Source organism: Symphodus melops (assembly GCF_947650265.1).
Source record: "Symphodus melops genome assembly, chromosome: 2".
Taxonomy (NCBI): domain Eukaryota; kingdom Metazoa; phylum Chordata; class Actinopteri; order Labriformes; family Labridae; genus Symphodus; species Symphodus melops.
In genome coordinates this window covers 13,613,547-13,627,129 of record NC_136692.1, presented here as the reverse complement: position 1 = coordinate 13,627,129, position 13,583 = coordinate 13,613,547, and the positions used below count along the sequence as shown (strand labels likewise).

The window sequence follows — 13,583 nt, the reverse complement described above, 5'->3', positions numbered from 1 at the left end:
AAGTGTGTGTGTGTGTGTGTGTGTGTGTGTGTGTGTGTGTGTGTGTGTGTGTGTGTGTGTCTGTTCTCACCATCAAAGCAGTGTATGTGCAGAACAGTGTGAGCTCTCTTGCGATTGGCAGTCCACTCCAGGAGACAGGGCGGGTACGTCCGGACATACTCGGGCCCAACATCCAGCCGCTGCAGAGCCTGAAGCAAACGGTGCTGACACACACAGTCGTAACCCTCCGGCCCGTAATCAGACACAAATCTACAACAACAACATGAGATCCAGGGTTTGCAAAGCACCTAATAATAGCTTGTTCAAATATCCAAGAGAAGCAGATAATATGTTTCATTAATGAGAAATTAGTCACTATAGTGTCACTTTTTTTTTTTATAAGACATTTCTCAGTCTGTTTCTTACTTCAGCAGGAACTTGGCCAGTCTTTGAGAGGGCAGAAAGGTAGAAAGACAGGAAGAGAGGAGAAGCCAGCCACGCTCAGAATTTAACAAATTAGGATTCCTCCAAACCTAATCAAGACAAAATTGGGAAACATAATTATGAGGCATGCTAGTGAAATATTTTGTCTTACTTTATTCTGTAGCTTCTATTTCAACAAGGGATAAACTCACCTGATTGGCTACTTGAACCAGGATTTCATCCCGGAGGTTAGGATTAGCAAGTCCTCTCTGAATGATGTAGTTCCCAAACAGATTCTCCTGAGCCCCATTTAAGTTAGGGTCACCCATAAATCTTAATATCTAACAGAATAAAAGACATTTACAACAAAAACTGTCACTTTACAAACGACACCTACAGTATAAAATAGAAGTGGAAAAGCCTTGCTGCAGGTACTCAAGTGTTTGATTTGACACCTCTTGCAATCGACTTAGTGATGTTGGAAAACACAACACGCTTACATCCTACATTCTATATTTATGCTCCCTGAATTTCCATTATACGAGTTTGTGGGAGGTTAAAACTGAAACATCTTAATGAGGTGTCGGCCTGGGAGCAAACGTCCTAGCACGTAAGTGAAACACGTACCAGGATGAAAACATTCAGGGCTCCTTCTTTTAGTTCCTCATCCATTCTAATCAGAGTACTCTCCAGCGGGGCTGTCAGCATCCCAAACAACGGCTCCTGCACACACACATACACACACAGACACACTTGGATGGGCACAAAAACAACACAGAGTAGGCCCATAACAGTTCACAGAGGTCCATTTATGTTTTATTCATGTGTTTCTCACAGTTTCCTCGAGCAGACACTCTGTTATTGTTTATGAGTGCGTTTACCCGAAATATGGCCCTTATGTAGTGTGTCATGAGGTAGTTGTTGATGTCTAGGGGCAGGGTCAGCTGGGGGTCAACTTGAACCTTTGGAGCCTGTACCACAGCTAAGCAGTCCGAATGCAGCTCCTCGCCGCCTGTACACACACACACACACAAACACGGCGAGCACAGACAGACAATCAGACACAGCAGGACGTGCGTCAACAACCAAATAGGACAGTAGATTTTGCTGAATTCGCCTGCTGAACAAGGTGGGACTTGTTAGTTTAAGTTTATTTCTCGCACTGACAGACCAAATATCAGAGAGCCATACATATAAGTTTATGAATGTGTGTCTGTGTGTACGCACCTGACGCGGCTTGGAGCAACGCTGCAAGCTCAGCCGGGATGGGCAATGTTGTCACATTCACCACCTCTCTGTTGATGCGATCCTACACACACACACACACACACACACACACACACACACACACACACCACACACATACAGTATAAACATTAATGAGACTAAGGCTACATGTTCATGTCTTTGTCAAAATGTTTCCCTTTTGCTTTTTCCTCACTCACTCACCTCTTCTGCCTTCCTAGCAGGCTCCACCACTGTCTGACAGAAAGACAAAAGTATCCCACTTCACACATTCGTTCATGTTTTTATTCATTCAAACAGAAGACGATTCCTTGTTCACAAAGACACAAACGTGATCTGCATACCCTCATGTAGCGCTGGCGGTTGATGATGAGAAGCACGGTGGAGCGAAACCTGATGAGGTACTTCCTCCTAATAGCAATCCTCTTTCTGTTCAGGGGAGATTGATTTTCAGAAAGATTCAGATAGAGGAAAAAGTAAGAGTAGAAAGTTGAGAGACTTGGTTGCCATGATGTAAAAGTTAAACACAACGGCAAAAACTCTGAATAACTCTGAATGAAATATGCACAAAATTGTGAGTTTACAAGCCTGACATTTTTTTTTAAATGCCAATCAGTGTAATTATGACTGACAGCATGACTTTTGTAGAACGATTTATGTTAATCACACTGATAGAATCCATTATAGTTTCGATGTGTGATTGTCATTTCCATAAATCATTAAAGCGTTAAAAACTATCTCTGACATATAATTAAGGATTCAAAATGTTTGACCTTCGGTTTAAAGCTGATTTAGTACTCTCATTTAGCCAATAAGTGACTTTTTACGCACTCAAATAAAATACTCATTTGCATTGCTTTTCAGACTGGCAGTTGATGGATGAGTGCGGCCTCAATCCTTTTGGCTCTGTCTCCTCAAATCAAGAACAAAAGATGCAGGTTGTCTGTGATAAGCTTTGACCTATTTGGCTCAGTGAAACCAAACCCTGAAGCCTTAATTGCCAAGCTCAGGAGTGAAACTCCAGACTCAAGTGGGTCAGTGTGCTGCCCTAAAATAACCGTATAAACTAATTCTTAACTTATTCTCCTGTTGTTTCTGTACTTGGAATTCATATAAAAAGAAAGACTCTTCTGTGGCATTATTTCAATCCCTTTTCAAAAGAGTCATGATCTGATAGATTGAAGAGCTTAAAATTAGTTGTTTCTTCACCTCAGCTTAAATTTACCTGATAATGTAGCCTTTACAGCGAGCCTCAAACAGGGTCACACGCCTCTTGAGCTTCTTAAAGTTTTTCCGGACAAAAACCATGCGGGTGTATCTCTGCAGCGTCATGGCGGCAATGTTCAGCAAACGGTCACGCTTTCCCTCCAACAGCTGAAAAAGCTCCTCCTTCAGGAAAATCTAACACACAAGATAGATAGATCGATAGATCGATAGATCGATAGATAGATAGATAGATAGATAGATAGATAGATAGATACATACATACTTTATTGATCCCGAGGGAAATTCAAGGCATTCAGTAGCAGTATACAGACAGGCAGGACACAAGACATTAGTTACAATACACACCTGCTGTCCCCCCTCCCCTCTGTATACAATAATCCCCCAAACAAAATTTAGGAGCCCCTATGTGATATTCAAATCCACTGTACATCAAACTGTATTCAGTGCTTTTTTTCCTTTAACCTTTATTTAACCAGCTAATACATAGAGATCAAGATCTCTTTCAAACGGATGACCTGGCCAAGAGGGCAGCAGCACACGTCGTGAAATCTACAAACCAACCTTACTTTGTACACATTTAAGAAACGAAAGGACACTCACCTTACTGACTCCCAGCTGGTAGGAGCCACTCTTGACTGGACCGAGCCTGTGGAGCATGGCGACACAGTTCTCTCCGTCTGCAGGTGGAGGATCCTTGAGGCAGAGCAGGGCTTTATACCTGCGTGTGACCAAACACGTGTATCTCAATCAAACTCCAGTTTCAATTCAGAGTGTAAGAGCCTAAAGGTACTTCATCATGTTTATCTCATCAGCATGTAATATTTTAAGTTCATATGTTAACAATTACTTACAAGGTTAACTGCTTTAAATATATGTATAAGTATTTCTTACATTATTTACAGCATTTAAAGATTGATATTGTTACAGTTTATATTTATAATGCACATGTATCAAAGGTATTACATGTCACTAGTAGGTACATTGTTGTCTTCCAACTAATTGCCCTGATTTTGCCGTCAACAGTATGGCTATGTTGCCATGGTGTGCAGAGAAGTTCAAAGATGTGGAGGAAATGAATGTTATGACAATGAGTGAATGGAGAAAAAAAAAAAGATCAAGCAGAGCATACACAGTGTGGTGACCCTGCTGGTTTTTAGGTGCAGGTTGTTTTTTGAGTTGCAGGCTCCAGTAGGTGTGGCTAAAAAGGGATTAAGAACACCTGGGCCCGGCGTTCTCCTTCTATCTAAGCTGGCCCCGCTTCCACGTGTGTGGGAGAGACTTGGAGGAAGAAGTGAAGGAGAGAGGCTGCCCTCCATTCATTTGTTGCAGCTTCTTAGCTGGGAATGATAAGAACATGTGTATGAACAGAAAGCTGTAATAAATGAGCTTCTTAAGAAGGTATTGCCTCCCCTGACATCTCCCTGGCATTTGAGGAGAATTTTAGCAGGCTGTCAAACATGGTACCTGGATACTTATACTCTGTAACAAGCTCAACTGGCTTCCCGTGGATTGTGGAGGTGCATGTTCCCTCTGCTTACGAGAGAAAGTCATCACCCTCTCTTTGGTCTTGCAGATGTTCAGTTCCAGGCGTTAGCTGTCACACAACTCCACCTCGAACGGTCAGTGGTGCTGTGAGGGGCAAGGCAGCAGAGACAGAACAACTGTTGCGTCAGCCTTCTTGAGAAGGTGACAGTTTAGCTGTGTGGATCTGCAGTCATCAGGGTAGATGATGAAAAGCTGAGGTGAGAGCACATAGCCCTGAGGGGAGCCTGTTGAGGTGTAGCGGAGGTTCTCAACCTCTCTGTTGCTCACACAGACCAGTGTCTAAGTTATAAGTTCAGCTGGTAGCCCAGACTGAAGCGAGGGGAGAGTTTGACAGCCAGGTTAGGAGGTTGCAGGTTGTTAAATGCAGAGGAGAATTCTGCTGATTTATTGCTCCAGATGTTGGTGTACGGTGTCTATAATTGTTTCTGCATCATTAACGCCTCTGCCTGCTTTATAGCAAATTGGATCAGGTCCATCTGGGAGTCGATTGCTCTGATGATATGGTGTGTTATTATCCTCTCCATGGCCTTCATCACGAGTGAGGTGAGAGTCACAGGCCTGAGGTCATGCAGAGATTTGGTGGTGCTTTCTTGGAGATGGATGGGGATAACTGTGGAGTGTTTTCACAGCTGGGGGAATGTGCTGCTGTCCATATACTGTATCTCTGGAACAGGATCTGAAACAAGCCAACTCGCTGTTCATCACACTACCTCTCCTGAGGGTGAGTGCAGTTTGAGTTTAGACATTGTTTCTTCCAGGAGTTTGGTGTTATCGCTCTCAAATCTTGTGTAAAACAGGTCGAGGTTGTTGGGGAGAGATTAAGGGCTGCTGCCTGAAACTTGGACGGTTTTGTGGTTGTTGGCAGCAGTGTTAGTAGTGGCCATGTTTTTTTACTGGCCAAGCTGAGTGGACATCCCCATGAGTGCGTTTTTCCCACACTTTGTTTATATACCTCAGTTTTTTGCAGTTGAAATGGCATGCTTGACCTCTCTGCTCTGTTAAGAGCCAGTTGAAAGGCCAGTGGAAGAAGAGCCAGTGAAGAAGGCTCGTCTTCTAATTAAGGATTCTCATTATTTTCCCTCTCACTCTGCCTGATGGTCACGCCACCCTCATCTAGCTCAGCTCAGCTCACCTATGCACACGATTGCTTTCAGTAATCAAGCCTGTATTTAAGCTTCTGATGCTCACCAACCTCTTGCCAGATTGTTCTTCACATGAGCACTTTCACCTGAACTGTTGACCTGTTGCTGGCCCTGTTTGCCCCTGACCAGCCAGCCTTGATGTAATCCTGAATTTAGCCTCAGCCTTCTCTCTCTTACCAAAAGTTCTGACTCTGTCCTCCTGTTTTCTGTCTGCCTCTCCCCTGGGCTGTTTGGCTTTTTCCACGCATCAGCTTCTACAGATCCTGTTTAATCTGTTTTTTTATGTTCCTTCAAGACCCTCAATGTTTGTCACTGTGTTGGTCTCTGGCTTCTTACCTGCTGGCTCCCTGATCTGACTTCTGATGTTCCCTGACTCGGTTCAAGGACTTAAAAGCTCTTGTAGATATACTGAACTCTGCTACTTGCATGATGTTGAATTTATGAGTAAAGTAAGGATTATTATCATTATAATCCGAAATATATTTTACCACCAAATATAATTTTTTTTTAACAAAATTAAAAATATATACCTTTTTTTTCATTAATAAAACCCATTCATGCTTTAAATGGCTTATATGTTACCCTACAAGTTTTAACTTAACTCTACTCCATCGCTGCTAAATCCACTTTAAATCAAATCAATGCATCAGAATTATTTTGTGCTTTATGTATTTCAGCAAAAATAATCTTACAGCAGCAGAAAACTTACCATGCAAAAAAATAATATTGCTACACCTAACTTTTCAAGGACTTTTTCAAGGACTTCCCACGTATGAAACCCTGTTTGTCACACTGTTAGACTGTCCTTCAAAGCAGAAATGCTCAGCCATAACTGTTGAACGCTTATTTTGTTCTTCACATATCTTGTAATATATGTAAAATAACAAAGGCATGCTAATAGGTCAACATCTTGATTGCCATTGAAGAGGCTCTTGCATGTGAAAAATAATAGGATACCAACCTTGAAAGGAAGCTGTGAAAGGGCAATCTGATTGGATAACCCTCCTTCCTGATATGGATGGTCTCTATGATACCAGAGTAATGTAGCTGTGTGTTGACCAGCTCCATGTCAAACCCTCCTGGCTCCTGCACACACATACGCACACGAACTGCATATTACAAAGCAATAACAATGACAAATAAAAAAATTAATAGAACACTGCAAACCTGCACACATTATCCAACTTGCAAATATACCTTATGATGGTTTGGTTTGATGCATCGCACAAAATAAGGGTTACACCTGTCACAGATAGATGAGAACGAATGGGTAGATAAATGGATGTATGATATGAAATGGCATTAGTAAGTGATAGCTTTTCAAGGAAGTCACCTTTCCATACCAAAGAAAGTAAACCAATTCATGACTGAAAACCTGGAGGTCTGAACAGTTAAAATGACATATAACATGTTTTTGAGTGAAACACCCCTCGAGTACAGTCTCTACTAGAGACATGATTGGTTTCAAAACAAAAACATTTACTCCTCCAAAGATAAGTTGCTTCTACAAACACTGAAACTAAAAGCTTGAATGTTTGAATTGATCTGTAATCTAATGATAAATGGGGAAAGAAAATAGTTCAGAACTCAATCTTTATTAAAGCTGAAGGACTGCCGTCCCTCTCTGTGTCAAGATAATGTAAAACAGTTCCTTTTTCTCTCTTCACATTTCACAATAAACTTAACATAACATATACATCATGTATATGTATACTTTCTCAGGAGCCGTGGGCTGGTTAATGTGGGAATGTAAGAGTGCAAAACATAGGGGCATACATTTTACACTTTCATTATGGACAGCTAATAAGTTAAGGGAATGCTGATGCAGCACTTTTTAGTGAAAAAGAAGGTGAGGAACAAAATGCTTGCATTCCATTTTTTCCTCACAGTACTATCATGAACAGCTGTTAGAGGTTTCCACATCATCTCATAGGTTAAACTACTGTTGTTAACTCAGACCTTTCCATCTTCTCCAGCAGCTCCTGCAGACTGCTCTGGAACTTTGAGCTAACCGTGTTTGACTGATAGCGGCGAGCTGCACTGCTGCGCCGCACGTTAGACCGCTGCTGAGACACGGACTCAGAGTGCTTCAAGAAGAGACTCGATATCATCTGCACACACACAAACATAGAGGACAAAGAGGTAAACTGACGTGTCAACAGTCAATCCTGACTATTGTTATTTTAAACAGCTGAAGCAGTTTTATAGTTCACACTATTTATACAACAACAATAATGACTAAACAAACACTACTGACGGAGAGGTCTAAAGCACATGCCCAAACATTCAGATGTATTACCCGACACGATCACCATTTGAATCATAATGAAATGACAAATCATGACCCATGTTCATTGCCTCCATGATATTTGTTCTGCTTTCACAAAATGATGGGTTTGAACTCCTGCAGTTTGAATAAGCTCACTTAGCAACAGCAGCAAGTTCATTTCTGCTCTGAAATAATTGCTGATCTTAAAAATGTGTTTGGCCATACAATTTTTACCAGATGTAGTGGTGTTAGGACTGTCTCAGAAACAAGCTTACTTATATCACACAGCTGTAAAGTTATACATATTGACATTTATCTGGAGCACTATATTTCCAAGGAGAAATTTACCCTGCACTATTTGAGATTCATACTTTTTTTAATCATATGCGTCATCAAAAAAAAAAGAAAAATTAAAATATATTGATCTTGATATATATTGATCTTGATATATATTGATCTTGATATATATATTGGGTGTGTGCATTTTTCAGTTAAAGTAAGTGACAGCTACCCAGTTTAAGGTGCCGAATGAGAGAAAAGAAGCAACACAGTCTTCAACTTGTTTCACACCAGACACCTTGTGGTCACACGCTCAAACCCAAAGGCCACCATGACATCTTAGTGCTATGAATAAAACATATGTTTTCATGTTTTTAAGTAGTGTGTGCCTGTTCTACAGTTATAGCAACAATGAATACTTTACCATGTATAATGCATTCTGACTCGCTTGATCTTTAGGACTCGGACTTGGCTGCAGCTACTGCTGCTAAATTAGGAGTAAGGATCTCAAAAGATTGACATAATAAGAGGAGACTGCTGGCTTTAACATGTACTTGGCCATTAGGGTTTATAGACCAATTATGTCCTGTCTCTTCAGATGATAAATATAGTCACAATCTTACTTTTTTGGATCTCTCGCATGATAGTTTGTGTAAAATAGAAGGAGGCTCATTTTACTGGCTGTCCAGCCTTCACACTAATTTGTGGAATAAAACGAACACCTGAGACACATTTTAACGGCTGAGAAGTTTCAAAACGCTCCAGCTGACAAATATACTGTAATTCCCCCTGAGCGAGAGGAGTGTTGGCGTTTTTAACCTGCGACCAGTGCACTACAGTAGACTATGTGCATTCTCCGAGCATGTAATGAAACTTGTTGAACTTTTTTGCTTCTTCCTCCATTCCAGCATCTTCTTTTGACATCATGTTCTACCTCCTGAGACCTCTTCCCCACCTCCAGTCTGACATAAATACCCTCCCACTGTGAGGTGCACGTGTGAACAAGCAAGTCAGGAACATTTCAGGGAGAGCCTGTCTGATAGTTTCAGCAGTGCAAGTGTTTTGCATTTCTCACTCTGTTCTTGCTTTGGATGAAGAGGTCTAAAACATCCTGGCGGACCATGTCGAAGTTCTTATCCAAGAATTTGTGCACCTGCAACACAAACAATTAGGAAACTAATTAGGACACTCCAAGCAGGAATTTCTCTGATCAGATTCAATATTTTGAAACAAATGTATAGCAGCTTGATGCACAGTGAATCAAGCTCTTTTTTTAAAGCCATACAGAGGCAGAGTTGTTTTCCTGATCACTTGAAAGTGTGTGTGTGACATCTGCTATAAATACTGTGACAGTTACCACCAGCTGAGTGTGTCATTTTGTGTTGACTCAAGTAGTAAGAGAGAGAGAGAGAAAGAGAAAAAGAGAGAAGGAGAAACTGTGCTGATTTAATACGCGGGTCTCAATGGTGTTAAAAAGCACCACTGTAACTGCCTATTTCACCAAGAGCTGATCATTGTGGATTCAATATTAATTTAAGGAAGTCTTGAATTAAAGGAGGGAAATGTTAGACCGAATTTTTGATTATTCCCTCATTTACATATGCAATGGAGACAGGCGGTGTACCCAGGACGCTATGTGCATGGCAGTGCAGTTTGCATGTGTCACCCTATGCACGTGCTTAGTCGATTCCACGCTATTTTTCTCTCTCATTTGCACGCGCCTAGCTCCTGCAACAGCAGCACAATCCTGATGTAGATCTGGCCTAACGTGTTGTGTGGCTGCTTGATGCACATTGTTGTCTGCTTTTATTGGGTTGTTCATTTTATTTTTCTGTAATTTCTTCAAAACCTTAACAAGAGATGTTGCTCACCATCATCCCACATCAAACCTACAGGGGGCCTCTGACCTAATTGTAACTTCAAACAAATGATTTTTATGTTTGTGATTATAAGATATCTAAAATTCTGGCACCACTGTAACCGCAAGTTGACTTCACTGCAGATTTTCCAAACAGGGAGTAAAAGTAGTTTCTAAATCTAGAGGGAAATCTGCTGCTGTTCAGTCTAATCAAATCCCACACGTTACATTATCACTGCAAACAGCTCATGGACATCCTTCCTCAATCTCTGATGTATCAATTGATGTTTTTTCCCCCCCCAGTAGACATATGATTATATAAAAGAACTGTTACTTAACAAAAAACACTGATTTCCCTGGATTTGAACATTGTTGGGAACATGTAATTCAATTTAAGTTCACAGCTCAACATGAAATAAAACATATGTCCTGGAAACCACATCTACTATTACAAGATTGATGATGTCACATCTTCCTAAAAGTAAGGTCAAAACATTTAGAGATCCCCACTGACTGTTTCCCACACATAGGGCATACCTGGGGGCAAGGCACCTAAAAATATTGACAGCTGCCACAAGTTCTGAACACTCGCTGACATATTCTGTATCTGTATTACATCACCTTGAGAAAGGCAGAGAGGGAGAGAGAGAGAGAGAGAGATCCATGTTCGAGCATCCCATAAATGATGCAATATTAAAAGTGAAGCTTCATGTGTTGACGTTTTAATATTTCTCTGCAGCCGCTTACTGCTGACATTATCCTGCACTCTTCCATTGGAATAATCGATTTGTTATGTCATCAACAATAAGAAAGCATCTAAACAAGCAAATCACCAGTGGTATTGAGTGTAACACTTTAAACACAAGTTACATTATTTAAGTGTCTAATAAAACATTTGGTGAAAATTGTCAAAAGAGCAGAAACACATCGAGAACAAACCTATAGAATAAGATGGGAAGGGACAAGCCAGATTAAAGCCATTGGTTACACACACTAAAGTCAGTTAAATAAAGTAAGTCAAACATTATAGAAACACATCATTATAGACATCGTTATATCGTTTATATACAGTCCATGTGGGTAATAAATACATGTACCTGATATGTGACCTTCCCGGCGTAGTGTTTCAGTGTGAACTCGGGCAGTGGCATCTTTGGCCTGGCATACAGCGGGTCATTTCCATGGTGATAGTGGCACTTCTGAAGGAACGTGTGGTCCGTTGCCTATGTGATAACCAGGAGACTGTTGAGGGTTGGTAAGCCATGGAGACTAAACCTCTAAAGCACACACACTAGACACATGTAGATGTGTGTCTTTTCTGCAGATTGCCTGTTACTCCTGTAACACTGTGCACATATTTCACTGTTTGATATGTTTACATTAGGAGCTGAGGGAATAATGATAAAAAAGAAGGCAGGCGTTTAAGTGAACATGCGGGCCAGTGTTGTATTGATCAGAACTGGCTGTAATACACTCTAGTCTCCAGGTTTTGTGGGAAATCCAATAAATGAGATGAGTTTTATTTTCAAACTGGTTTATGAACTATTTGAGTTATTGCCAGTTGTTACTCTTTTTACCAATAGACTTAAATCATTAAATTATGTCAAAGGTGTTCAGATATTTAATCTAGCTTTGTTTTAATTACATATGTAGTTTGTCTTAGCTGATTAAATCTTGTGTAATGGATTTTTAACACCCTTAGCCTTAATTAAACAATCAATACTATGTTCAGTTCTCTTACTTAAATAACATATAGTATTCAATACTATATTTAAGTCATTTTCATCATTAGGCTCTACAGGTGTGAATATGTACCTGAGGAAAACCACACTGGTCATCCAGTATGCGCAGTATCCCATGAGGCTTTGCAGCAATGAGGTCGAGGCAGGCCTGGTTGTGGCTGAAGGGCTGCTGCTGCCACTGGATCTGCTCACGCATGTACTCCTCCTACACACACACAGCACAGGTTCATCAAGTCTCTGTGTCTGAAACTTCTGATTTTACTGTTGCTTGTCTGTTTTTTTTTTATTTTTATTAAATGCTGTTTGTATTATTTAATGGCTTAATAGTTGTGATTATTTTCCTTTTAAAAAGGTGCACTTTAACAAGAAAAAGTCTTGGAAAAATCTCCCCTCAGGTTTCTCTAATTCCCTTAAAAGAGGACATAATAATCCCCCTTTTTAACCTTCTCAAACAGCCCCCTGTGCTTTAAAGGAAACATCTGTGCTCCACTTTGGTCCAAATATAACATGAACCAAGCACTGGAGGAGGTTTGTTACCCTTTAGAAACCAGCCCTCTCAAAATGCTCTATGTTGGTGTGTGTGTGTCTCTTTAAATGCAATGACCTCCTCCCGAGTTTTTCCAGCAGACATCACTTCTCTGTAGAGACAATAACAATGGCAGACTTGCACAAAATCTCTAGGCTCTAGCCTTAAGGTGGAGTCCATGAGTAGAGATACCAGGGTAAGGGAGGGTATTTTTTTGTTTACCAGAATCCAACTTGTGATGTCCCAAACTAAGAAACTTTTCTCTGTGTGGTAACTTATGCAAACCACAAACAATGTACTGGGTGAATTTATTTCAAACTTTATGGGTTGATAGACATTCAGTTTAAAAAACGTGAAGAAAAAGGATTTTTCAAAATATGTCCCCTTTAACAGATTATTGTTGAATGCTAAATTTGACCTGATAAATCAATGCATGTACACACTGAACTGTTTCTTAATAGTTTGATTATATCTCATGACTTTGGGTCAGTTTGACCTTCCTCATTGGGAAAATAAACATATATTTTAGTAATGGAAATTTGAAGTAGTAGTTTCCCTGACCTGCTCCTCCTGGAAGATGACCCTGTTAAAGTAGAACTGCAAAGTTTCGTTGGCATAGTTGATGCACAGCTGCTCAAAACTGTTCACCTGTAGCTCCTGGAGGAGGATAAAAGGAGGAGATGGGGAGGGGAGGATTTATTGAGCACAGGTTGCCACTGTAACATTAAAGAGAAATCATTATTTATCTGGACCTCAAATCCATAAATGTCCAATATGGAGATAGAGAGGGCTTCGTTGCGAGGGTAGACCCTTCCGTTGATGCGCTCTGTCAGCCAACTAAACAGCAGCGAGTACAGGATCTTGGCAACGGCATCTCTATGCAAAAAAAAAAAAAAAACACACAATAAGGTTTCTATGGAAACAGAAATACTGGTTCCTATGGAAACAGAGGACATCTGAAAAATCTCTCCCCAAGCCCTGACATCCTTTGTCCTCCCATGCCTCCACTAAAGATTTTGGGGAGAAAATCAAAGACTCCTCACTCTCTCTCAGTAAACTCTTGATAGGATTTTAGAGAGGGTTTGGAAAATCGGGACATTAAAACAGCTGCAAACACATTTGTATTCAGTGTAAAACCAGACAGAAGTATACTTCATTATTTAATCTAGCACAAACTTTAACTCACTGACTCACCTGGCATCCACAGCACTCTCAACTGTTAGAGGAGTGAGGATCTTCTCTCTTACTGTATCCTGTGGAGTGTAGTCACATTTGTCACCTCCCAACGTCTCTTAATTGTTACAACATAATGACTTGCTTCTATGGTGTACATGTCTAGGTCTTTTAA

The 13,583-nt window shown here is 40.6% G+C and overlaps 1 protein-coding gene across 1 annotated transcript in view; it reads right to left on the bottom strand.

Annotated features, from left to right (window-relative positions):
- The window catches only part of myo15ab (myosin XVAb), a gene marked incomplete at its 3' end in the record, with an annotated part of 46,775 nt that overhangs the window by 17,793 nt on the left and 15,399 nt on the right, over positions 1-13,583 (bottom strand). The window contains exons 20-38 of the mRNA XM_079337702.1: positions 13,430-13,488; positions 12,988-13,111; positions 12,797-12,892; positions 11,783-11,914; positions 11,065-11,190; positions 9,185-9,262; positions 7,521-7,672; positions 6,759-6,804; positions 6,523-6,647; positions 3,475-3,592; positions 2,873-3,048; positions 1,992-2,076; positions 1,852-1,884; positions 1,630-1,711; positions 1,284-1,414; positions 1,030-1,125; positions 615-743; positions 406-512; positions 71-249 (exon numbers count right to left, since the gene is read on the bottom strand). Of these exons, the coding sequence (XP_079193828.1) occupies positions 71-249; positions 406-512; positions 615-743; positions 1,030-1,125; positions 1,284-1,414; positions 1,630-1,711; positions 1,852-1,884; positions 1,992-2,076; positions 2,873-3,048; positions 3,475-3,592; positions 6,523-6,647; positions 6,759-6,804; positions 7,521-7,672; positions 9,185-9,262; positions 11,065-11,190; positions 11,783-11,914; positions 12,797-12,892; positions 12,988-13,111; positions 13,430-13,488 (2,074 nt within the window). The remainder of the gene's footprint in view (positions 1-70; positions 250-405; positions 513-614; positions 744-1,029; positions 1,126-1,283; positions 1,415-1,629; positions 1,712-1,851; positions 1,885-1,991; positions 2,077-2,872; positions 3,049-3,474; positions 3,593-6,522; positions 6,648-6,758; positions 6,805-7,520; positions 7,673-9,184; positions 9,263-11,064; positions 11,191-11,782; positions 11,915-12,796; positions 12,893-12,987; positions 13,112-13,429; positions 13,489-13,583) is intronic.